Below are 27782 nucleotides of genomic sequence, written 5' to 3'. Positions count from 1 at the left end.
TAAGTGTCAGGCTGGATTTGAACTCAGGTCCTCCTGACTCCAGGGGCCTCCTCTGTCCACTGCACCACCTAGATGCCCCCTTTTTATTTTATCTTATTTTCCTAAAGTAAACTGTTTCTAATAGAGTTTTATATTTTCACATATAATATCCATTATTTTCTATAGAAATCTTTTTTTTGGTATTTATTAAATTAAATTTTTTAAATAAAATAAATGTTTATTAGTTGATTAACAAAGCTAATATAATAATTACTTCTTAGTTACTATAATATTTAAAAGTATTTGAGTAAATGCATCTAAATTATTGTCAAGACAGAACTAGAAAGTGGTAATCTATTTCCAGGATGTCTAAAAATAATAAAAATAAAAAATAAACTTGGAATAATCCCATCAATAGAAACATTCAGAGTAATAGCTACCTGCAAATGTAAGACCATTTTTTAAAATCAAAACTCATTTCAAAACTCTTAATTTCCGATCTGTATGAGCTACTTTTGGACTTCTATGATTAATGTCTCCATTATATACCAGATTGCTAGATAGCTTCATCTACCTGTAAGATCTCATCAATCTTGGTATCCCACCTCATCATTACCCTCCTCCTTTCTGATTGGAAAGCTGCCATAAACTCTAAACTTCTATTTAAGGAGAGACCCTAGCTCAGAAACTGGATGCACTACTCCAAATTCTCTGACCAACTTTTCCACCATGCTTTCCTTGTTGGAAAAATCCTCCTCCCCTTTCTTGAGCCCCTTGAGGACAGTTGCTATCTTCCATTTTTTTTCTTCTTAAATTTGTATTCCAAGGACTTAACACAGTGCCTGTAGTGGGTGCTTGATAAATGTTCATTGACAGTTATTGATAAATGACATCATCCTGTAAGTTTATCAGTTTGATCACAAAGCTCCATCAACCCCCTACATGAAGATCTCTTCACTTCAGCTTCCTCTTCTGTCCCCAGATGCAGTGTGTTTCCTTGGAATGCTCAGCATTTCAGTATTCCTACAGTTCTGCTAAAACATGAATTTCAAAAACATGAACTTGTTCTAAGGTGATTACTATATTAGGAGGACATTTGGAGCATCATGAAGATTTTGCATTTTCATGCAATTTCTTCTGAAATAGCAGGAATGCAGAAAACTGCACCTTTTCCACAATAATGCACAAGCAGCAAGCTTCAGCTCTAAGCCCAGGCCTAGTAGTATTTTTATTGTACATTTTCTGGTATAGAAAAAAACTGTAAGGGAAGAAGAACTGGTCTGCACCATTCTCAGCCCCACCACCCCAATAGCTATGGCATAGACTCTGACTTATAAGTGAGAGGTTCAGTTGTATGCATAGCTCAGGACATAGGCAGAGCTACAGTTTGAGGTCATGTGGCCATGAATGTCTAGATTATTTTTTCATTTTTATTATTTTTTTACTAGAAATGCTTGAAATGAATTATCATACTCTGATTCTATCTTGTCAATAATTTAGATGTATTTACCCAAATACATTTAGACATTATAGTAACTAAGAAATGATTCCTATAATGGTCCTGTCACTGGTTATAGTACTTAGGAGTTTTTTTAAACTCACTTAACAGGTATACAGCCCTGCTACCATTTTTAAAAATATAATATTTTATGTTTTTTTCCAATTACACATTAAAACAATTTTTAAACATTTAAAAACAATCCATCCCTTGCTTCTCTCTTTTCCTACATGTGTAATTATGCTATTTTAAAATTATATTCTTACTGGATTTCTTTATATGTAACAAGTGAAATTTATAAACATAGTACCCCAAACTCCATTTCTTCATGTAAACCTTATAGTCTTTATTTGCATATTGAGGTGAATACATATGACCCTTATGTATTGGGGAGGGAGAGGGATTAGAGTAAATGTATATAATATAAAAATTAAAAGACATTCATAAAATTTTATTTTAAAATATTTATTTTAAAAAACCTTTTGAGTAGGTATCATACAATAAGAAGAGTAAATTGCTTGCAATAGCTAGGAAGGATGGGTGAATGGAGGCAGGAAGACCAGAAAAGAAACTATTGTAATCAACCAGGAAAGAGGTATGAGTTTGTGGGACTGATAAAAGAGATAGCTGCAGAGTCTATAAACTTTTAACCTACTTTCTAGCCTTTATTCCTATTCTATGACTTTGCATTATTGATCTTCATACATGATTCTCCATTTCCAATCTCTATGTCTTTGACTGACAGTCCCGCATGACTGAAGTATATTCTTTCCCCATCTCTACTTCTCTTTCAATGGGATTGCTGGTAGAGAGAATGTCTCCGAAGGGGATATGTCAATTTTTCAAGGTTTAGTTCAAGTGCCCCTCCTATATGAAGCCTTTACTAATCCCCCCAGATGCTTATGTCACTCACCCATTATTTCCCTTATTTATACTTACTGTAAACTCCTTGCAGAGAGGGATTGTTTCATTTTTGTCCCTTTTATCTCCAGTATTTGACAAAATAAGTATTTAATAAATTCTTGTTGATTGATTAAACTTGAATCCCAGTTGATGGCTCAGGCAGAAAAATCTAACAACAAGGACCTAGTTAAGGTTAGATATAATGTGGTTGTATGGACTTCTAGATGTATTTAGCAATACATGAATAGGAATGGAATAGGAGGATAAGGATCAATCAACCAATAAGTGGTTATCAAGTGCCTACTCTGTGTAAGGAGCAGCTAAACCTGAGTTCAAATCTGACCCCAGGTATTTATTAGTTATGTGACACTACGTAAATCATTTAGCCTTGTTGGACTTTAATTGAGGGTTTAAGAGGTAATCAGGGAGGACTTGCACATCTGGTGTGAGGGCTTGCCGAGCTATTTTCTCTGTTCATCCACCTTTGGTATTCACCTTTACCTAAGTCTGCCCTTGTTACTCCATGAAGTTGTAGCATGCACCATGGCCGCACCCTGGTAAACTGTCTTAAGCAGATGAGCTAAATCAAGTTGAAGGTAAGCAAGAAACCTCAAAGTGGCTGGTGAGTTAAGGCTTCTGACGACTTCCCCTGGTGAAATGGGAGAATGAGAACAATTTGTTGAAGGTGACTGAAGCTGGCATTGTGGATCACTTAAGAGCTTGGTCAAGCATCAGATGGACCATTTCCACTGACATTTGTCTTGCCACTAGACTTCAATGAGACTGGAAAAGTCAGTAAAGTAGATGACTTTGTGCAATTCACCCAAGTGTCAAGACATCAACCATTATCCCATAGGTACAAGTACAAAGAATGAAATAATCACTGCTCACAAAGACCTTACATTCTGATGGGGGAGACAAGTCCTCGTGTAAATTATATAGACAGAATAAATGTGAAGTAAATAAATGCAAATACCCACAGTCAATAAATCCAAGGAAACTTGGGAGTGAGGGTGATAATAGGTGGATCAGGAAAGGTTTCAGGCAGAAGATGGGCCTTGAGTTGAATCTTAAAGAAAGGATGGGGGCCATATGAGGCAGAGATAAGAATGGGATGCCTTCCCGATGTATGAGAGAGGCAATACCAAGGCTCAGGGATGAGACGGGAAGTATCATAGATGAGGAAGACAGCAAAGACCAGTTGATTGGATTGCAGAGCCATGTGTGTGATGGAGAGTGTAATGTCTAGTGAGTTTTAAATGATGGATTGGGGCCAGTTTGGATAGGATTTTTTTTTTTAGTTTTTTGCAAGGCAATGGGGTTAAGTAGCTTGCCCAAGGCCACATAGCTATGTAATTATTAAGTGTCTGAGGCCAGATTTGAACTCAGGTACTCCTGACTCAAGGGCCAGTACTCTTTCCACTGAGCTACCTAGCCACCCCTGGATAGGATTTTAAAAGGATTAAGGTAAGGGGCAGTGGATAGAGCACTGGCCCCGGAGGCAGGAGACCTGAGTTCAAATCCAGCCTCAGATACTTAATACTTATCTAGCTGTGTGATCTTGGGCAAGTCACTTAATCCCCATTGCCTTGCAAAAACCAAAACCAAAAAAAAAAAAAATTAAGGGGACCTTATACTTTGGCAAGGCACATTTGACATCGCACATTTGACACTAGGGCAAGGAGTAAGGGATTCTATGGAATAAGACAGAGGAATGTTCAACTGGTTAATTATAAGATCCAGATTTCAGCAAGGGAAATGTAGGGTCAAACAGAAGCGATGGAAATTATCTACAGGGAAGGATGAGGTGAATTACACTCAGAATAAGAATAAATCAAAGATATAGGGATGAACCAAAGGGGGAAAAAAGAAGCATAAGAGGCTATGTTCAGACAGAAAAATCTCATACTTTTGGATTATGTAGATTGAGCAATAATGGGAGACAGAGGGATCAAAGGCATGGTCATCCCTGTATGGGACTAAAGAGCAGTGGAAAAATAGACCATGAGAAGCAAGTAGAGGATGGATGGAAAATACACAGAGTCTGAGGGGCCATGAACATATAATCAAAAATCTACAAATACAAGAGCAGGGTTTGAGATAAAGTACATGAATATAGATAAGGAAATGAACTCCTTTAACAAAGAGGGAGAAAGGTCTGAAGTCTTGTAGGTAACAGTCTGGGCCCTCAATAGTTATATAGAGTTGATGATAATAATAAAAATAATGATGATGATGATGATGATGATGATAGTGATGGGGGTGGTTGGCATGCATATGGTAGTTTAAGGTTTGCAAAGCACTCATTTTATGTATATCATTTCATCTGATCTTAATAATGACCCTGAGAGGTAAGAGCTCTTGTTTTCATTTTACAGATGAAAATATTGAGGCAGACACAGGTTAAATGACTGTCATACAGAAAGAGGATATGAACTCTGATCTTCCTAATTTCATTTCTACTGATCTATTTACTATATTATCTAGCAGCCTGGGGTAATTCTATTAATATTATTATTATTATCACCATTATCATTATCATTCCCAGGAAGCAATTGGCAGCTCCATCTTGGGCCCTGGCTAGGTATTACTGAAGAGGTGAGGGGATGCTGACTTTTTAATCCTCCTAGCAACCCAGACTGGCCCTGAGCTGGACTTGTTGGCCAGAGGTCTGGTGTCAGCTATTTGAGGTGCATTCAGTTGGTTAAGACTCAAAAAGTCCTCTTCAAGGATCTAGCACCAGAGCGTTTTAATTGTTCGTTTCTGAACAATCAAATCCTAAGGCCTAAGCAGAGGTCTCAGTGTAGCCCACATCTGACCTTCCTGTTATAAGCATCTAATATCACCAAGATCAGTGGTACAGGTTTTTCTTCGAACAGCTGATCTTCTGAGTTTCACCAACTTAGAAAATGGTCTGTACAACCAATATATCATTTAAATGAGGAATCAATTGAAGACCACCCCCACTCCTCCCTCATGACCTCAGACTAGTTGTATAATATGACCAGTAGCTGGGAATAATTTGCTATTTTTCTGCCCAAATCTGGAAGTGTAATGAGCAAATGAAAGCCTGAAACTTAATTAATCCCTGCAGTTTCCAGTTTTCAGAAGGCAAAAAAACCTCAAGATAGGTGAATTACTATTAAAAAGTCTCCAGGAGGTGAAAGGTTCATTGATAAACTGTTGGGTAGAGCTGTGAATTGTTCTAGATAGTCTAGATAGCCTAGTTAAATTGTCCATATCCTTTGATCTCTTTACTAGTAACTCCCAAGGAGCCAAAATACAGAAAGAAATATTCAATACTTTACAGTAAGTAGCATTTTCTTTGGTGTGATTTTTTTTAAAGAAAGATTTTATTTATTTTGAGTTTTACAATTTTTCCCCCATTCTTGGTTCCCAACCCCCACAGAAGGCAATCTTTTAGTCTTTACATTGTTTCCATAAGATGAATGTGATGAGAGAGAAATCATATCCTTAAAGAAGAAAAGTAAAGTATAAGAGATAGCAAAATTACATAATAACATAAGTTGTTGTTTTTTTTCCTAAATTGAAGGTAATAGTCTTTGGTCTTTGTTCAAACTCCACAGTTGTTTCTCTGGATATAGAAGGTATTCTCCATTGCAGATACCCCAGAACTGTCCCTGATTGTTGCACTGATGGAATGAGCAAGTCCATCAAGGTTGATCATCACCCCCACAATGCTTTTCTGGTTCTACTCATCTTGCACAGCATCAGTTCATGCAAATCCTTCCAGGTTTCCCTGAATTCCCATCTCTCCTGGTTTCTAATAGAAGAATAGTGTTCCATGACATACATATACCACAGTTTGCTAAGCCATTCCCCAATTGAAGGACATTTACTTGATTTCCAATTCTTTGCCACCACAAACAGGGCTGCTATGAATATTTTTGTACAAGTGATGTTTTTGCCCTTTTTCATAATCTCTTTGGGGTATAGACTCAGTAGTGGTATTGCTGGATCAAAGGGTATGCACATTTTTGTTGCCCTTTGGGCATAATTCCAAATTACTTCCCAGAAAGGTTAGATGAATTCACAGCTCCACCAACAATGTATTACTGTCCCAGATTTCCCACATCCCTTCCAACATTGATCATTGTCCTTTCTGATCATATTGACCAGTCTGAGAGGTGTGAGGTGGTACCTCAGGGATGCTTTAATTTGCATTTCTCTAATAAGTAGTGATTTAGAGCAATTTTTCATACGACTATGGATCACTTTGATTTGCTCATCTGTAAATTGCCTTTGCATATTCTTTGACCATTTGTCAGTTGGGGAATGGCTTGTTTGGTTTTTTTTTTTTTAATTTGACTCAGTTCTCTGTATATTTTAGAAATGAGTCCTTTGTCAGAAACACGAGTCGTAAAAATTGTTCCCAATTTTCTACATTTCTTTTCATCTTTGTTACAAGTGGTTTTGTCTGTGTGAAAGCTTTTTAATTTAATTAATCAAAATTATCTAGTTTGTTTTTATTGATGTTCTCCATCTCTTCCTTGGTCATAAACTGCTCCCCTTCCCATAGATCTGACAGGTAAACTACTCCTTGATCTTCTAGTTTGCTTATAATAATGCTTTTTATGTCTAAATCCTATATCCATTTTGATCTTATCTTGGTGTAGGGTATGAGGTGTTGGTCTAACCCAAGTTTCTTACATACTAACTTGCAATTTTCCCCAACAGTTTTTTTTTATCAAAGAGAGAATTTTTATCCTGATAGCTGGACTCTTTGGCTTTATCAAATAGCAGATTACTATAATCATATCCTGCTATTGCACCTAGTCTATTTCACTGATTCACCACTCTATTTCTTAGCCAATACCAGACAGTTTTGATGACTGATGCTTTAGAATATAATTTTAGACCTGGTAAAGCTAAGCCTGCTTCTTTTACACTTTTTTTTTCATTGAATCCCTGGAAATTCTTGACTTTTTAATTTCTCCATATGAATTTACTTAGAAATTTTTTCTAACTCATTAAAGTAATTTTTTTGGAATTTTGATTGGTAGGGCGCTAAACAGGTAGTTTAGTTTTGGTAGATTTGTCATTTTTATTATATTAGTTCAACCTATCCACGAGCAGTTATTTAAATCTGATTTTATTTGTTTGAGAAGTGTTTTGTATCTTTGGTGTGATTTTAAAAATCAAAGAGAGTGAATATCAAATGGGGATTAACTAATGAACATATAAATAGAAGGGAATATCACTGTGCAACAAGAAATGGTTAATAGCACAAATTCAGAGAAATTCAGTCATATCTGATTCTTCATGACTCTACTGGGGTGTTCTTAGCAAAGATACTAGAGTCTCCAGCTCATTTTACAGAGGAGGAAACCGAGGTATTTAAATGTCTTATCCAGGTTTAGTAAGTAATTGAGATCAGATTTGAACTCAGGTTTTGCTGAGTCCAGGACCTGTGCTCTATCTACTACACCACCTAGGTGCCCCAGATATTATGCATGGTTTATTTATATTGCATCTAGTATAGTACCTACTAGGTATCAGACAGTGCTAAGTACTTTACAGATGCACAAATATACTTGTGTATGTACATTTATATAACTTTTTCAAGTCACATATGTATATTTATTTATATAAAATATCTCTACATATCCAGATATACATATATATCTGTGTATATTATAAACAGTAAGAGATATTTCTATATGCTATTTATTGTATATATTATATTTATTCATATTTTATATATTCTAAATATATTCTACATTTAGTATTTACACACATATGTATGTATAACTATGATATGTTGATATATCATGATAGGGGCAGCTAGGTGGTGTAGTGGATAAAGCACCGGCCTTGGAGTCAGGAGTACCTGGGTTCAAATCTGGTCCCAGACACTTAATAATTACCTAGCTGCGTGGCCTTGGGCAAGCCACTTAACCCCATTTGCCTTGCAAAAAAAAATAAAAAATTAAAATTAAAAAAATAAAAAAAGATACATCATGATAAGTAAGAAGGTAATTAGATCAGAGATTTAGAGATGGGAGGGAGTGTAGAGATTCCCACATACTTGAGGAATGCATGGTTCCTTCCACATATCCACATTCTTCTTCGGATCCTAGATCAATGTATTTATAGCTTTTCATATAGATTTTTTTAAAAAATTAGATCTAATGAGGAGAGACTGAAAATTTTGTTTCTTAAGGAGGTTAAAATTGAGCCTCTAGTTTGGGATCCCATCTACAACCAAAGATTTGGTTAGTGTGGATTGTTGCTGTAAAAACCAAATCTTTGGTTTCATATAATCTTTTCTATGAAAAGTGTTGATGAGTCTTTTGGGGCCTGCCACTTTAGGAAATCAGCTACATTTCTTAAGTAGAAATGGTTCCTGAAGCTGTCATCTGAAAATCTATCTCTTAACATGTGGGAACACAGACTATTCTAACAGACCGCTGTAAGGGGATAATAGACAGAGTATGTGGCCATGAGGAGTTAGGGTTAGGGTTAGGGTTTGTTGTTGTTGTTGGGTTTTTTTTGTTTTTTCCAAGGCAATGGGTTAAGTGACTTGTCCAAGATTACACAGCTAGGTAATGAAGTATCTGAGGCTACATTTGAACTGAGGTCCTCCTGACTCCAGGGCCAGTGTTCTATCCACTGCACCACCTAGCCGCCCCATGCTCTCTTTTTTAGAGAAATAAAATCAGCTTCTATTATAAATGAGATAAAAACATGGAATACAATATTACAAAAGACAAAAGACACAAGATTACAACCAAGAATAACTTACTCTGAAAAGCTGAATATAATCCTACAGGAGGAAAATGACCCTTAAATGAATTTTCAAGTATTTCTGGTGAAAAGAACAGAGTGAATTTTGAATACAAACAAAAAAATCTACAAAGGCAAATTGATTTGAAGAATAAGCTGATGTAGTGATGACATTTTTTTTTGTTGTTTTTGCAGGCTTGAGTTAAGTGACTTGCCCAAAGTCACAATTATTAAGTATTTGAGTCTGGATTTGTACTCAGGTCCTCCTGACTTCAGAGATGGTGCTCTATCCATTGAGCCCCCTAACATTCCTAATGATGACATTCTAATTGGGGAGGAAAATCAAAAGATCGTTCAAAATTTTATTTTATTCAAAGATATTGAGGGAATTAAGTGTGAAAAACAGAGGTCCTGGGTGGGAGAAGGTATGTATGATTCTTTCTAAAGGTTTGAAGTGGAAAAAGAGAAGGGAGGTAAAAATGAATGCATTAGTATAGAAAGGAGGAAAGGGGGCATGGAACTTACTATTTTCATAATTTGAAAAGAGTATTCAAACATGGAAAAGGAGGGAATTAATTTCATTTAAAAAAGGAGTGTTGAACAAATAGACATGTGTTCAAAATGTTCAGCTGTGTATCTAAACACACAACATTCACATAGAGAGAGAATTTGCTATATGAATACATCAACAAGGAGGATGTTAGGGTACCTAAAAGTGTGTAGGGTAGAGGTAAGAATTAGAATCTAAGAGGAATGTGATGGCATTTTATGGTACAATAAGAAATGACAAGACAAAAAGAAACTTGGTGTGATTCAAATAGGCTGTAAAATCCTTATCTCATTTGCCATTGCTACTGATGAATCAGGTTCCCAGGGCTTACTGATACCTCTACCTCAAGATTCATGAAGTCATTACCCCTGAAGGATCAGCAGTGATTCTCTGTTGGCATCTACCCAGTCTCTATTGGTATGTTTTCCCCCAAGATTATTGGTGATAATATTTTAATAAGTTAGCCTTAAATAACTTAGAAATGGTATACCCCTTTGTTTAGAGGGCAATAATTAGTACAAAATATCCCCTGAAAAGTCTGTGATACATTCTGCCTCAAGTTCATTTACAATCTAACAGAAAGTAAGTTTAGACAACTCATGTAGCAAAGGGAGTAACTCACAGCTCCTGGTTGTCAAAGGAAATTTCCCTTAGTCAAGTTAATTTGATTAAGTACTGGTACCTACATCAGTGAATCTTCGTCTATTCTAGATTTTTCTTCCAAGACAGACAGTGCCGCCCGAGCTGATCCAAGAATATACGTAGGGTGAGGGGAATTAGCATTTCTACAATGTTGAGCATTGAGCTAAGCACTTTACAAAGAAAGCTCAGGCTTTTCTCGGTATGCCTGGTTCTGATAGGGGGATACCCTCAAGGGACTTTCTGAGTATGTTCCATTTAGCTGATGTGGAACCAAATGAGTCTTCTACCATGCAGGTGAGGTGACTATCCTGAGTGATTCACTCTCTTTTCCACTATCTTTTTGACTGTGTTCTTTTCTGCTGAGCCCAGTGAAAACACAATGAATTGAACCAGTGCTTTCCTGACTTTCATACTGGCTTGGAGAAATGGATCTGGAGGCATTTGTTTCTGTTCTGTATTATTTGTCTTCTGATACCCTCCTGTGTTGTTTGCTGGAAGTGGTCCCTATGGGTCTCAGGAGTGTGAGCCATGGTAACCTTGGAGGCCGGACTGCAAGAGGATAAAACAGCAAGCCAGGCCAGCAGGGAAGCCCTGAGAAGCTTAGGTGTTTGAGGCTCCAAGTCCAAAGAGAAGGAAACATGAAAAGACTGAAAAATCTCAAAAATACCGAAAACCTCTCCTCTCTTCAAATCTCACCAGATCCTCCCTACTCCTCACTCACAGCATCATGAGGAGAAAGAGTCCCCAGTCAATGGGCTTGGGAGTGTTACATTCTTCCCCTGAGTCAAAACTCCCTTGAAAAGAATCACCTGGAGCTGATCCAAAACGTGTAATTATACAGATTAAACACAAGCTTCAGAATTTAAAACAAAAAGGATGATTGTCCTGATAAATCAGATTACCAACTTTCAGTCTTGTTGAAATGTAAATAAAACAAATACCCATCAACAGTTCATGCAGTAGGGACAGCTAGGTGATACAATGGCTAGAGCACCAGCCCTGGAATCAGGAAGACCTGAGTTCAAATCTAGCCTCAGACACTTAATAATTAGTTATGTGATCTTGGGCAAGTCACTTAAACCCATTGCCTTACAAAAACCAAAAAAATAAAAAAATAAATAAAAGTATGGGCAATAGATATGGCACTTTACCATCTCACCTGGGAAGATACCATAGCAGCAATATGCCTAACAAGGGGGCAGCTAGGTGACACAGTGGATAAAGCACCAACTGTGGAGTCAGGAGTACCTGAGTTCAAATCCGACCACAGACACTTAATAATTACCTAGCTGTGTGGCCTTGGGCAAGCCACTTAACCCCATTGCCTTACAAAAACCTAAAAACCCCAATATGCCTAACAATATACAGGATATATAATACATACATGTGTCAAATGAATGTGCATATCTACAGTACATAGCAATCAATCAAAAGCAATAAATGGAGCTACCAAGCAAAGCTAGTTAGTTGCAACAACAGCACTATCAATTGGCCTATATAAAAATTAATCTTAATTATAAGTAATAGCATATATACAAAAGAACAGGAAAAAACTGACATACATTGCTGCAGCTGAGCATTACATAAAACAAATGTCCAATGAACATAACAAAATAAAAAACAAACCTACTAAAACTTTCAATAAACATTTGCAATCACAAGCAAGGATCACTTTTACATGGGAAAATCTCTGATATTGTTGCCTATAAGTAATTAAACTTCAGGTTTACCTATAACATTAGAACTCAACCAAGTGCCTAATAAGCTATAATTCTCTTGTCACTGACATCTCTCTCACTAATATCAGAGCTAGTAGTTGATGTGGCTGACCATCAGGATCACTATGGATTGATGTGACTACATCTGGACTGGCAAGCATGGCCAACATTATTTTTGAGCCCTATGGGTTGACTATAAGTCTCTGCAGAAGTTTGCATAAGAAAGAGATGTCTCTGGGTTCAACTCTCCTATCCTATAAGTAAAATGATATAACATATTAGCATATGGCATAACAATTATAAGAGTTATTATTATATAGTTTTATTTACTCACTATATTATGTCCAGTGCCCATATCTGTGTGTCCCCCCCCCCATTCTGTCGCCAAGGTTACCATGGCTCAAACTCCCAGGTCTCATGAGGATCACCTTCCACACCTGGAGCTTTGGATAAGCAACACAAAATAGAAACAAACACCACCAGGCTCATTATATAGAACCGGGATAAAAGAGAAGCAAGCTAGGAAGGACGTTCCTTTCTCACCAGTTCTCTTCATGGTATCCTCACAGGGTCCAGTTGAAAGGGGCAGAAAAGAGAGTGAATAAATTCATCTAGGCAATTTTAAGAACTCTTACCAAATAAAAGCAGATACCCCACTCCCATGATAGGGTAATTCAGGGTGCTCTTTCAGTCATTTTTCAATTTTGTCCAAATCTTCATGACCAATTTGGAGTTTTCTTAGCAAAGATACTTGAGTAGTTTTCCATTTCCATCTCAGCTCACTTTACAGATGAGAAAACTGAGGTAAACAAGGTTAAGTTCCTTGCTTAGGGTCACATAGCTTAAAAGGGTCTGGGGCCAGATTTGAAGTCATGAAGATGAGTTCTTGGGCTCAACATTCTCTCCACTGCATCACCTAACCATCCTTTAGGAGGCTCTAATCAGGCAAACTGGGCATGCTCAAAAGGCTTCTCAAGGATACCACCTTGCCAGAACCATGCTTCAGGCTATTCAAATATTATCTATTTCGTTTGATCCTCACAATAACTTTTGGAGGCCAGTGCTATTAATTATCCTCTATTGTACAGTTGAGGAAATTGAGGCAGAAAGGTTAAATGACTTGCCCAGGGTCATGCAGCTGTAAGTGTCCAAGGCCATATTTGAACTCAAGTTTTTCTGACTTCAGGCCCAGGGCTCTATCCATTGTGACACCTGGCTGTTAAGCCAGGCCACCAATGGGAAGATGGGAAGTCCAAAATCCTCCACACCCTTTAACACTTACCAGGTCCTTCTCCAGGCAGACACCTAGTCCAAAGCCAGAGTTGAGAAGATCTCTCCACAACAAGCCCCAACCCCAAGCAGATTCAGCCAGATGAAGTTTTAGCCAAAAGTCTTATTTGTTCCATCCTTCCAAATGAATCTAATTCTAATTAGCTTGGCCAAGTTAGAGGTGACCTCTGAGACACAGCCAAATTCCCAGACTATCCTGGCAACTTCTTTTCACTTAGTCTCACCGTCCTGCAAGATCCCATCAGTCTTGATCAACCTTCATCACTATCCTCTTCCTCTCTGTTGGAAAGTGGGGTCATGAACTCTAAACTTTCATTAAAGGAGAAACTCCAGTTCAGACATCTCATCTCTCACCTGGCTGCAGAACTCTGGGGGTCCTCTGATTGACTTCACCATATGCTCCTTGTCAGGTAACTCCTGTCCCCTCGCTCAGCCCTTCCCCTCTTCCAGCTTCCTTTTGGTGATGGATTTCTCTATCCCTTATTAGATTGTAACTCTGAAGGGCAAGGACTGCCATTCTTGTCTCATATATGTATTCCTAGCTCTTAGCATAGTGCCTATGATTGATTGATTGTACCACAGCTTCACCTAATAATCAAAGCTAAAAGAAATTGGGGTGTTTGGGACCACACCCTTACACTGAGTAGTGTGAACTGGCATCGAGAAGTGAGCAGAACATGGAGAACAATTTATATAGAACAGCAACATTGCGAAGAAAAGCAACTTTGAAAGATTTTAAGAACTCTGATCAATAAAATGGCCAACTGTTTCCAGAGAACCTGTGATGAAATATATTAGCTACTGACAGAGAGATGAAAGACTCAATGTTCAGAAATGACCACTGTGGGAATCCGTTTTGCTTGATCATGTTTATTTATTACAAGGTTTGTTTATTTTTCTTGGTTTCTAGTGGGGAGGGGAAAGAGGAGATAATGATTAGCGAATGGAATGTCCTCCAAAAGGCATTTCAAGAGAACAAAAGGAAATTTTATAAGGAAAGACCAACAGGACAGTTTTGAGAATAACAAACAAAATTTACTATTTACTAAATGCTTTCTTTAAGCAAGTGGTGAATACCAGTATAAAAATGGAGGTTTACAGTTTCATATAGAATCCTCTTTTTGTGTTCTGCTATCCATACAAAAGTAATTTTTTTTATTTTTAAATTTAAAATTTAAAAACAAGAAATTTTTAAAAATAAGAAACATTTGCATTTGATATAGTTTCAAGACTGGCTTGAATGCAAAATACTAAGCACAAACAGGCAAATATTACCATCTAAATGTCACTGACTACCTCCAACCTTAGATTCCACTGGTTCCCTAGAGAGATGGGTGGAGCAACTCTGATGGAAGACAAATGAAAGACAACTAGTGCTTTATGATGTCAGGACTCCCTCTGATTTTCTATCTATACTCTGGGACCAAAGGCTCACTCCTCTAGTTGTCAGTCTTTTTTGCATCCCAGGACACCACACTATTTTTTTCTGATCAGTCAGGATTTTGCTTTTTGTTTTTTTTCCTGCAAACTTGCTTAGGCTCTTAGCCTGCTTCCACTGAGGAAGCTTAGAGTAACCATCTAGAACCACAAGTTAGAATTGTACTGTGAGGTTCTTGGGATGTTTGGGGTTTTGCAAATGGCTTTGTTACCTGATCTTCTAATAATTCTTACTGGTAAGAAAGCTTGTGGTAATTATTCCGCATATATTTGAAGTTGCCTTAGTTGGGGAGGGAGAGGGAGGTAAGAATTGTCTAAAGGGCCAAACTGTAATTTAGAAATTCTTAAATTTTTTTTTTTGTGTCAAGTAACCCCTTTGACAGTTTGGTGAAGCCAAACTTTGGCAGTCTATGAACCCCTTTACAGAATCAAGTTTTAAATATATACAATAAATAGATAATCATTTTTTCAATGGCTGAAGGAAGAGAGGATTTGGAACTGAAAATTTTTTATAAGAACAAAAATAATATTAACTCAGAAAAAAATTTCATGCATAAGATAAAGTGCAAAGGATTATAAACAAAATCAATTATACTGAAATGTAGAATCAGATGATTTGAGAGTTGAAATGGACTTTAGAGGCCTTCTAGTTCCAAACCAAACATGGAAGGAATCGCTACTATAATATATTCAACATTTGGTCTCCAGCCTCTGTTAGGAGTTTCATCTTGCAGATTAGGAAAACTGAGGTGCAGAGAGGGATAAGAGACTTACAAGGCCATATATAGAGTAAATAGAAAAAAACTCCAGATCCTCCAATTGCAACTTATTCCTCTTTACATTATATTACTTTCAATAGAAACAGCCTAAAAGTAATGAGGGGAGGTGGGAGGGGAGGAAAAAGGGATTAACACAGACCATTCACCAAATGAGATGAAATGCCAGGAGGTAAAGCTAAAAAAAGATTGTACTCTTTATTTCCTTTTATATCAGCATGACTGAAAATTCTTTCATATTGTATTTATGTATGGCTTATTAAGAGATTACAAATCAAAAGCCTTAGGATAGAATTCTTGGAGAAGGGGGTCAAGATTTCCCAAATGAGGAATGCTATCTTTCCATCTTTCCCCCATATCTAAAATCCTGGGTAATGTAAGTCAAGTTTTAAAATTGATATTTTACCTTAAAAGGATGACTTAAGGAGGCTAGACTTCTCAATGTCATATCAACTTTAAGTTGGAATTATTTAGACTATGGATGGTTGGTAGGGTACTTCCACCAATCCTGGAGAATCTCTTTATCACTCCTATTTTATGTCTGTGGCTCATCAAGGGATATTGATGATTAACCTCAATGCTCCTTCTAATTGACTACTTGCAGTCTATTCATGATAATACTGGATTTTATCTATTGTTATTCAGGGATACTGGAATATTACTTTTCTGGACTTTTTGAGACACAGAGAAAAAGACACACACACACACACACACACACACACACACACACACACACACACACAGAATCTGCTATTTAGGGAACTAATTCTCCCCCGATCTTCCAAAAATAGAGATGTGGTTTCTGTTTCCTATCAGGGAAGTCTGGCTAAAATTCAATTATGTAAAAAACAATGACTAGTGCTTACTTAAATGACAAAAACTATTCTGGATATCATAGTAGAAAAATAATTAAATTTTTGTTCAAAGGACATTAAAGTGAAACCCAGTGACAGAAATGAACAAGAATTGCATTTTTTAATTGTTACAGGATGAATCCTTTATTTTATCAGAAAGAACCCACAGAGAAAAGGACCATATCACAGATTCTCTCATACTCAAAATATTCACACAGTTAGCAAAGGACATTGGTTCTACACTGAAATGTCAGTGATACCTAATACCTAACTGGGTCAAGAACATAGTACTGCTGCTAGAGAAACACCTGAAGGAGCATATCTGATTTCCTCTATCTTTCATGACATTGTTTTCAGAAAGAATATTTTTTTTGGAAGAAACTAATTTTTTTCTAAGGTTTTTTTTATTTTCTATCATTACTTAGTCTTCATAAATTAGGGAGGTGAAAGCCCTTTGGACCATCCTACTGTCTTCATCTTGAGACATTTGAAATAACTGCCTTCCACTCTTATAAAAGCTCCTACTGGTTAGAAAGGCAATAAAATTGTGTATACCCTTTGATCCAGTAATACCACTACTAGGTCTGCATTCTAAAGAGAGCATAAATAATGGGAAAAGATCCACATGCACAAAAATATTTATAGCAGCTTGAAGTAGCAAAAAATTGAAAATTAAGGGGATGCCCATCAATTGAGGAATGACTGAACAAGTTTTGGTATATGAATGTGGTGGAGTACTACTGCTCTGTAAGAAATCATAAGCATCTGAACATTAGAAAAGCATGGAAAGACTTACTTGAACTGGTGCTGAGTGAAGTGAGCAGAACCAAGAGAACATTGCAAACATTGACAGCAACAAATGTAAGATAATCAACTATGATGGACGCAACTCCCCTCAGCAGTTCAGTGATCAAGAACAATCCTGAGAGATCTGTTATGGAAAATGCCAATTACACTCAAGGAAAAAAAAAAAAAACAACATGGATTCTGAGTGCCGAGCAAAGCATACTATTATCACTTTTTTGAAACATTTTATGTTTCTTTCTCATGTTTTTCCCCCTTAGTTCTAATTCTTCTTTCACAATATGACTAATATGGAAATATATTAAACATAATACATGTATAACTTTTATCAGATGTTTGCTACCATGGGGAGTGGGGAGGAAATGGAAGGTGGTAGGAAAATGTGGAACTCAAAACCTTGCAAATGGATGAATGCTGAAAACAACCATTGCATATAACTGGAAAAATAAACAAATGAAATAATAAAGAAAAAAAAGTGTCACTTTGGGATGGGTTTCCCTATGCAGAAGGCAATGCAAAGTGGATCTATAGGATGAAAGTCTATAAGATAGAAAAAAATGAAAATTTGAGAAGAAAACAGGATGATCTATACTAAAATATCTCAACAAAAGTTTTTGATTTGCAACTCATTTCTAATTGATCATTTTCCATGATCTGAAAATAAAATGCAATTAATGAAAAGAATGAAAGAATATTAGAAAAATCTTTTGAGGGTGGAGGAAGATAATAGACTTGAATTTTGAGACTAAAGGATCATTTTGTAAACTCAAAGAATATGAGAGTTGTTCTTAGGCAGCTTGTGATTCAAGTAGGCTAGGATAAAAAACCTTCTAAACTAAGGAAATGTTCTATGAAATCACTATGGGATCAAGTGAACCGCGCAGTGCTACTGGAACCAGAAGAACCAGGGTTCACATTCTGTCTCAAAATCTGGTGAGTCATTTAAACCTCTCTAGCCTTCACCTGCCCCCATGAAAAATGAAGACTGGCAAGACCTTGAAAAGTTGATTTCATTTTATTACACTCACTACCTACTTTTCCAGTGTTCTTTTACCTTAGAACTCCCATCTTGTACTCTACAATCCAGTGATACTTGACTCTTTACTGTGTTCCTCATCCAAGACACATTATCTTGAGATGCTATGTCCCATGCCTGGAATGCTCCACTTTGGGGCTTTCTTTAAGTCTAAACTAAAATCTCACCTTTTCTAGGAAACTTTTCCAATCCATCTTAATTCTAGTATCACCCTTTTGCTGATTAGCTCCAATTTATTGTCTATAGCTTTTTTAATTCCAGATTGCCTCCCCCATTAAATTGTGAGCTCCCTGAAGGCAGGAATTGTCTTTTGTATTGTCTTACAGTGCCTTGGAACAATAGATAATAAATATTAATTGACTGACCAACACTTGAAGTTTCATCCTTTTTTGCTTTATAATTTTAATTCCTAGTAGAATGCCCATGGAAGGATAGTAATTCTATTCTTTCCCTGCCTGTTACCTCTTTAAATAAATGAATTTCTCAGTTTCTTTTGTGAACAGTGAATTTATTTAGGATAATTTTTAAGACCAATATGGGATAGAGGGAAGAAATGAGAAGAAGGGAGGTCCATTCTTCATATATTGGGATTGATCCTAAAATAAGGATAAAAACAACTCTACATTTAAAATCAATGACCTGGGAAGGGGAAGTAGAATTAATTGCATTTAAAGGGAAGTGCCTCAGAAAGGCAGAGTAGGGTGAGCTCACAGGGAAGCTAATTTTTGGATAATGGGTAGGGATGTTACCCATGGGAGGGGAGGGAAGTGTTACTGGAACTAGTGTAGTTGGTACTTATTTGTTGAAAAATCATTTTTCTAGGAAATTCTTCAGTACCTGAATGGGAAGAAAACACGGGATGTGTCCCAAGGGTGAGAAAATTTTAGTTTTCAGTCCTCCCAAATCTACCAGTGGGAACCACATCCATCACTCCTGAACCATTTGATCCTAATGTTGTGATCCTAGGACCATTATAATGTAATAGTGAGAACACTGGTCTAAAAATAAGACCTGAGTTCCTGTTCATGTACCCTTGGGAGGCATTCAAGTGCCCTGGACATCAGTGTCCTAGAATAAAGTCTTGGTTGTCCACCATTTACGCCCTAGACCTTTGGACAAGTCACTTAACCCATCTGTCATATTCAATGACAAAGTTGTTAGGAAAAGAAGCCCTCTCCAGAGATATCCCAAGAACTTCTCTAAGTATCAAATGAGACAATATTAAAAATAGCAGATGGAAGGATAATCACTTTATTTTTTTTCTTGGTCCTTTATCTCTCTAAATAAATTAATATTTCAGTTCTTTTCTTTAGGATAGTTTTTAAGTGCAACATAAGATAGAGGAAAGAATTGAGAAGCACCTGCTATAAAAATTCTCATTTGATCCTCATAACAATCGAAGTAGAAACTGTTATCATTTTATAGCTGAGAAAACTGAGACAATGGAGTTCAAGTGATTTGCTCGAGGTTTGTTGTTGCTCTTTAATGTTCAGTCATGTCCATCTTTTTGTGATCTTGTATGGGGTTTCTTGGCAAAGCTACTGGAGTGATTTGCCAGTTCTTTCTCTCATAGATTAAGGTAAATAGAGATTGAATGACTTGCCCAGGGTCACACAGCTAATGAGTGACTGAAACAGCCACCTAGTTTTCACACAATATGAGTAAAAGTTGTGATATACTACTGAGAAAACATCTTGGTCATCCAGTTAACCATTGCTCCCTTTCCCATACACTTTGTATGTATACTATTTCCTTACCATTACTAAAACATTCCCTTCATCTGCAGACTTGGATCAGTTCCCTCGGGCTAGCCCCTGGCACCAGACTAATTCAGTGCTGTTACCATGTCCCCCTCACCGGATTTCACCATTGTGGGAAAAAGATCATTTGTTCCAGACTGAGCAGATATCCCATCTCGACCGCCAGGCCAGAATCACCTCCAAGTCCCCACCAAGCTCTTATTGCTATCAGAATGAATTTATGTCCTCACCATGGCTCAAACATCTGGCCACATCAACACAACTAGACCAGTCTTTTCCCAGTGCAAAGTCTGGACCTTTACCTCACCTTTATCACCGGGATATGGCTAAAGTTTCCCCAAGTTCCAAATACCAGAAAATCACTTCAGTCTTGTCCTTACATGACAGGCAAGACATCAAGACCAGAGTAGCCTTGAAATCCTTCCAATTGACTCCTTCAGGCTCTGACCACCTTCCAAAGATCTTCCCAAGCTTTGGCCATTCATCTGAGAATCTACTATCCCTCAACCAACAACTCACATCTCCACTAATCTCTGATAATAAGTCTGAGTTTTCCTCATTCCTAGGCCATGGGTCTATATCTAAAGAAAACAAGGATATATCTATCCAAGGCAAGGACAAGCTATCTATTTTATCAATGACTCCTGCTAATCATGCTAAAGTTACAAGGAGGCCCCAGGGTCAAGTCAGACCTTCAATTGCTACATCATTAGGAAGTTTTGACCTGAAACATAAAACCACCGTTACACCATCATCACTTTGTTTTAGCCACTGGTCCAGGGCTACAGCATTAAAAACACCAGACATGGACCACTTGGTCCAGGCAAAAGCTTCTAAGATATCATATCCTGACCTCCAGCTCAGGGAAACAGTATCACTATTAAGAGGTACTGACCGCCATTCCAGGCCCCTGGATGCATATTCATTACACCTGAGTCAGAAAACAAGAGCAACCTCTGCAAGCTCATTCTGCCCCAAGCGTGTTAAAAGCACAGCTTTGCCATCACCTGGTTCAAATTTCCAAGCCAGGATAAAATCTTCCTCAGTGCAAGATGTTAAATCATGGATCAAGGGATTGACTAGTCACTGGGTCATGAATACCTCATTGCCCTTACATCATCAAATGACTGATGTTACAGTCAAACAGATTTCACACCCATCCACTCCTGATCATCATGCCACATGTCCACCCAGTCGTGAACACTACCAGGTCAAGTATATAACAGACTTCAATGCTCAGGTCTTGCTCCAAAAAGAAAAAGATGGTGGTGAAGTGATGCCACGAGATCCAAATCACCAGTTTACAATGCTAGCAGATCAGGTTTACTGGACAACACCCCAACTGAATATGGTATGTAATAATGCTGCTCCATTTGACTGTGATCAGAGGACCACAACTCCATTCAGACGTGGGTACAAGACTGAAAAGGAACCAGACCCCAAAGTCCAGGGCACACTTCAACCAGAACTAAACTGGAAAACAGTTCAGAAAAGAGAAGTAAACTATCAGTCTACATCTCCACCAAACCAGGCTCAGTATACACCAGAAGATCCCAATGTGCATATCATGCTCAAAAAAGAATTTTCTGACTGGGGTACATTTTGGACGACTAGAGGAGACCACCAAGTTATACATCCATCTGGAAATGACCATCAAATCCAGGATATACCAGCAGGCCACAGTGTACAGGTCACATTCAATCAAGAAGAAGATAAACCAAAAACATTTTGGAAACAAGGACTAAACTACCAATCCACACCTCCACCAAATAAAAACCACCAAGCTCAGGATACCCCAGAAGATTCTACTGCACACATCACACTCAAACAAGAAGCAGATAACTTGGGCACCTGGACAAAAGGACTAAACCAACAGACTATATCTTCACTTGGCAATAACCAGGAGGCTCAGAATATGCCAAGCTCCAATTCTAAGAACTCGATGCAACAAAAAATAAAAGAATGGGAACTATTTTGGCCAAGAGAACTAGAGGGGCAGAGCACAATTCTAACAAATGAGAATTACTTGGCAAGTTCCACATTGGAACTAAAATACCAAGACAGAACTCCTTCACCTGAAACATACTATAGGACTACACCTCCACCTAGCTGTGGTGACCAGACTTTAGATATATCATACCTAAGTCCCCAAGCAAATCAACGTGAACTAGGTAAAAGTGAATCATTTTGGCCACAAGAAGTAGACCAGCAGGCCACAACTCTAACAGACAAAGTTTATTGGGTGTCACATACATTGGATCTAAAACACCAAAACAGAACTTCACCTGATCCTTATCATGGGGCCACACCTCCACCCATACATGAAGACCAGTTTTCAGATATTTCAGACCTCAGTGTCCACACCACACTCCAACAAGAACTAGGTAAAAGGGAAACTGTCTGGTCAACAAAACTAGATAAAGAGGCCACAACTATAACAGACAAGGTCTACAGTACAACATTCTCATGGGACACAAAACACCAAGACAGAACATCACTTGATCTTTATCATGGGGCCACACCCCCACCCAGCCCTGAGGATGATGATTCAGATGTATCAGATCTCAGTACCCAAGCCATTATCCAAGAAGAACCAGATGAATGGGAAGCATTTTGGCCAACAGAGGCAGACCAGGAGGTCACAACATTAAAAGACAATATTCATTGGACAACATATACATTGGATCTAAAACAACAAGACAGAACTTCACCTGACTTTCATCATGAGGTCACACCTCCACCCACTGATGAGGACCAGTCTTCAGATGTTTCAGACCTCAGTATCCAGGCCTTACTTACACAAAGCAAAAAGAAACCATCTTGGTCAACAGAAGTAGACAGCCAGGCCACAACTCTAGCAAACAATGTTTACTGGGCAACGGCATCATGGAGTCCAAAACACCAAAACAAAACTTCACCTGACTCTCATCATGGGCCCACACCTTCACCTAGCCATGAGGGCCAGGCTTCAGATGTATCAGACCTCAGTGTTCACCCCACACCCCAACAAGAACCAGGTAAAAGAGAAACATTCTGGCCAACAGAATTAGACAAGCAGAACACAGCTCCAACTGACAAGGTTAATTCGGCAACATTCTCATGGGAGCTTAAACACCAAAATAGAACTTCACCTGATCTTCACCATGGGATTATACCTCCACTCAACTATGGTGACAAGGCTTCTGATATATCAACCCCCAGTGCCCAGGCCACAATCCAACAAGAACTAGGTGAAAGGGAAACATCTTGTCCAACAGAACTAGACAAGCAGGTCACAACTCTAAAATATAAGGTTTATTGGGCAATATCCCCCTGGGACATGAAACATGAAGATAGAACTTCGCTTGATCTTCACTATGGGGCCACACCTCCACCCAGTCATGGTCACAAGACTTCTGATATATCAACCCCCAATGCCCAGGCCACAATACAACAAGAACTAGGAGAAAGAGAAACATTTTGTTCAACAAACCTAGACAAGAAGGCCACAACTCTAAAATATAAGGTTTACTGGACAACATACCCCTGGAACATAAAACACCAAGGCAAAACTTCACCTGACCTTCACCATGGGTCCACATCACCTACAGGACATGAGAACCAGGCTTCATATGTATCAGACCTCAGTACCCAAGCCACAATTCAGCAGAAACAAGACAAATGGGAAATATTTTGGCCAACAGAAGTCAACCAACAGACCATAACTCTAAGAGACAAAGTTGACTGGACAATACCCACATTGGGTCTAAAACCCCAAGACAGAACTTCATCTGACCTTCATTATGAGGCCACACCTCCACCTAGCCATGAGCATCAGGCTTCAGATATATCAGACCTCAGTGTTCACCCCACATTCCAACAAGAACTAGGCAAAAGGGAAACATCTAGCCCAAAAGAAATAGACAAGCAGACCACAACTCTGAAAGACAAGGTTTACTGGGATATAAAACACACAGAGAGAATTTCATCTGACCCTCATCATGGAGCCACACCTCTACCCAAACATGAGTACCAAGCTTCAAATGTATCAGACCTAGGTTCCCAGACCACACTCCAAAAAGTACTAGGTGTAACAGAAACATCTTGTCCAACAGAAGTAGACCAGCAGGACACAACTCTACTAGACCAGGTTTCCAGAACAATATCCTCATGGGTCATAAAACACCAAGATAGACCTTCACCTGAACCTAACCACACAGCCTTAAACTCACCCAGCCACAAAAACCCAAATGTGGATGTACCAGATCTCAATTCTCAGGTCACATTAAAGCCAAAACTAGACCAATGGGAAATGATGCCATCAGTACCAGACCAAAAGGTAACAAATCCCACAATTCATTGCTCCCAGACAGTACACTCAATGGACATAGTAGAACCCCAGAATATAGCTCTATCTGAGTCAGAGCACCAAACAATACTTCCCTGCAGCAATGACCAACAGATTGAGGATGTACCAGAGCCCAATTCCAAGGTCACACTTGAAGAAGGAGATGACTGGGATATATTTTGGGCAAGAACATTAGAATATCAGTCCTTGACTCCAACGAATGAGGAATCCTGTACTACACTTCCTTTTCTGGGCATGGAACATTACAATATGATGCAATCTGACCCTGACCTCCAAGTCACATGTACAACCATACCTGACCATCAAACTGAAGCTACAATAGATTCCAATACCCAGGGCTTGCTTCAAACAGAACAAGGCCCATGGGAACCAATATCACAGAAAATAAAACACCAGACCCAAATTCTCACTGTCCATGATCAGGAAGCAACATTTTCACTTGGAAAAAAATACCAGGACATAACTCTGCCTAGACTTGATAGTCAAGATTTGGTTCTATCCATCCATGATTTTCAAATACAGAGGTACCAGGCTCTATACTCCATATACAATCCAACCAGAACAAGGACAATTGGAATTGGTGTCCCTTGTTATAAAAACATCTCACAGCCCAGCACCAGAAAGCACCATCTTCCCTGATTTTAGACCATGAGGCCACAACTTCATATAACTCTATCCATTGGGATACTTCTTCATTGATCACTAAGCCTATAGCTAGAAGAGTTCTTCTTAGTTGAACTATGAATATACCACTGGAAAACAATGTCACAATCCAGAATTTCAACAATCTATGACCATGAGGCAACAAATATAATGAGCATTTACTCAGAGAACCAAACTTTGCCTAATCCCAACAATCATAATTCCACATGATTCTAAGGATGCTCTATCTGATCCTAATGCCAAGATCATACTTCAAAGAGAACAAAACCTTGGAACCCCCCAATAATAGATAATCAGATCATAGTTCCTTTAGATCAGGTGTCTGAAACAACATCACTCCTTAACTTAGAACTCTAGCACATAGCTCTACCTAGACTTAGTGTTCAGACTCCACCTCCAATATGTCCTGACCACCAAGGCTATGGACAAATCTCATTTCATACAAAATCCACTTAAAAGAAATTCAATCAGGAACTGATTATAGAGCAATAACTTCCATCATCCAAGTTCATGAAAGAGCTTATCTAGTGGGTTTTTACTGGACAAAATTTCACCTTGATTTGGTCACTGTGTCACTCCTCTATTAAGCATTGATTACAAAGCTATTGAAATTCCAGATACTAATTCCCAGATCTCCAACCAGAATTAACCACTGGGAAAATTATTCCACTGGCAACAGACCATCAGGTTTTGAAAGACAGGATCAAGAGGCAACACCTTTAATGGACTCCAAGGAGTCCAAAGAAAAAGTGAGAAGTTCCTCCAGATCCCCAAACTAAGAACATACCTCTTTCATACCTGCCTCATTCAGCAAAAAAAATCAGTGACTATAGTTCAAGAGGTAATACTTCTGCTAAATCCTGATCTTCCAGTCACACTTCTGTTCAGCCCTGAAAACCAGACTGAAGATGAATCTAACCCCCTGTTTCCTGGACATAGTTTCAACAGATATGAATGATCAGGAAACAGTTCCATCAAGACTAGAATGTAGTATCATACTTTCATCAAATCCTAAACATCAACCCGAGGACAAATTGAACTCTAACCAAAGAGATGACAATCAATTTGAATTCCAACATCAGATCCAGAAAGAGAAAATTTCAAAAAACCCCATACCATTTAAATTACATTAAAAAATACATCTGTGAAGGAGAGGCAGTCTCTGCTACAACAGTTTCATGCCATCCATCATTAATACTAAATGACATCTCTCAGCAGATTCTTCTTCTGAGAATAAGGAAAACCTTTGCCATTCAACCTGATCAACACACCATACTTGCTTATATGGTCAGTTTAATTTGTGCATTCTATATTCCCAAATACTTGTTTCCATATTCAGGGAATGAATTATCCTTGTGAGGCACAATTGTTGACTATATGAAAATATCTGCCTGGCGCTTAAGGAGAATATGGATGTGAAATTTGTACTCAGGTACAGTCGTCAACATTTTTCTCCTTCAAACCTTTGTAATTCCTTCCTATTCAGATTCTGTACTCCTTACCTGCAAGTGGGAACTGGCTTCAATTTATATTAGTAATTATTTCTAGGCATCAAGGAGGGTCACATCTAGAAGTCAACAACCATCTGCAAGGAAAATAGCCATTAAAGAGCAACAGCAATAGAGAAGATAGGGCAAAGGGCATATTGGACATTATTCAGATCCCTGCTAAAACTATTCCAAAGGTGACTAAAGGAGAAATTAAACATCAATTGCTCTTTAAAAAGGAATTTATGCCCTGTATATATTTGAAACTTATGTCTGATGTTATGTCACTCTTATTTTATATTTGATAGACAGGGAGACAAGAAGTCTAATTTTTCTTTCCAGTTCATGGGACACTCAGGGCGCCACCTACATATATAGGATGATAAAGCCCTCTGTGCACCCTTTCAGGTCATTGTCAAGTCAGACAGATTATATTCTGACTGAATAGCCCCCTATACAGCAAAAAAATAATTTTGATTCTCTGCTTTCCCCCCCACAAATCTGCCTACTTTATAGAAATTCAACGAAGGTATCCCTTTCCCTAAAACTTGTTAAAATAGGCACTGCCCATGAAATCATTCCTTTTCAATGAAGGAATGGCATTCTCCCATAGGATCATGTGCTTCTCTCCCAAAGAAGTTAGTGGTTCTTCAGCAGACATATACGTGAGAACCTGACTCCAATTCTTACTTTTCTTCTGATGAACTCTTGATCTCTCTAATTAAAAGTCAAGAAGAAAAAAAACAAAAAGAAAACCACTGCCTTCCCCAAATCAATTAATCAATAAGCATTCATTAGTAAGTAACTCCTATTGTGTTGGCCAGTAAGCTTAGACCCAAGGATACAAAATCAAAAAACTAATCTCTTATCCTCAGGAAACTTATCATAGTCCTCAGTGCTATATCTGAGGCTAAACTACTCCCAGTCACTAAAACCTATCCATTAGGAAATACCAAGGGGCAGCCCTATACATCTTAGGATAGTCTTAATTGAGTCTATTTTTTGTCTTTTCAAAATGGTGTCAGTGAGCATGTCCGTATCCTCTATAAAGAGAGTTCTGTCTAGGCAATCAAATGCTCTATACAAAGGCTCATTTTCCTATAAGTTTATAAAATTAATCAGAGTATTACCCAGATCAATTTAATTCCATTTAAACTTACTTCCTATGGTTCACTAAGAGAAATGAAGGTACATAAGGCAACTATGAAAATAAATTAAGATCTATGAAAGAACAATCCAAAACAGTCCATTACACAATTCATGTTATCTGATCTCAAGTTGGCTCTTGAG

General features: G+C 38.0%; 1 protein-coding gene across 1 annotated transcript; it reads left to right on the top strand.

The window, feature by feature from the left end:
- The first annotated feature begins 10520 nt into the window (after positions 1–10520).
- Positions 10521–26734, top strand: LOC141505578 (uncharacterized). Its single transcript, XM_074211511.1, has 3 exons — positions 10521–10618; positions 13649–13737; positions 20021–26734. Exons 1-3 carry the CDS (start codon positions 10521–10523, stop codon positions 24979–24981), a joined length of 5148 nt encoding a protein of 1715 aa, XP_074067612.1. The 3' UTR covers positions 24982–26734.
- Positions 26735–27782: the final 1048 nt, after the last annotated feature.

Source organism: Macrotis lagotis, chromosome 1 (genome assembly GCF_037893015.1).
Source record: "Macrotis lagotis isolate mMagLag1 chromosome 1, bilby.v1.9.chrom.fasta, whole genome shotgun sequence".
NCBI lineage: Eukaryota > Metazoa > Chordata > Mammalia > Peramelemorphia > Peramelidae > Macrotis > Macrotis lagotis.
This window is presented reverse-complemented; position numbering and strand designations above follow the sequence as displayed.

Excerpts from the sequence above, each read along its gene's own strand:
- LOC141505578 (XM_074211511.1), top strand. The coding sequence starts at position 10,521 with ATGCCTGGTTCTGATAGGGGGATACCCTCAAGGGACTTTCTGAGTATG. Across the intron at positions 10,619-13,648 it reads TCTTCTACCATGCAGGTGAG|GAGAAACTCCAGTTCAGACA; the intron begins GTGACTATCCTG and ends CTTTCATTAAAG. Across the intron at positions 13,738-20,020 it reads CACCATATGCTCCTTGTCAG|ACTTGGATCAGTTCCCTCGG; the intron begins GTAACTCCTGTC and ends CTTCATCTGCAG.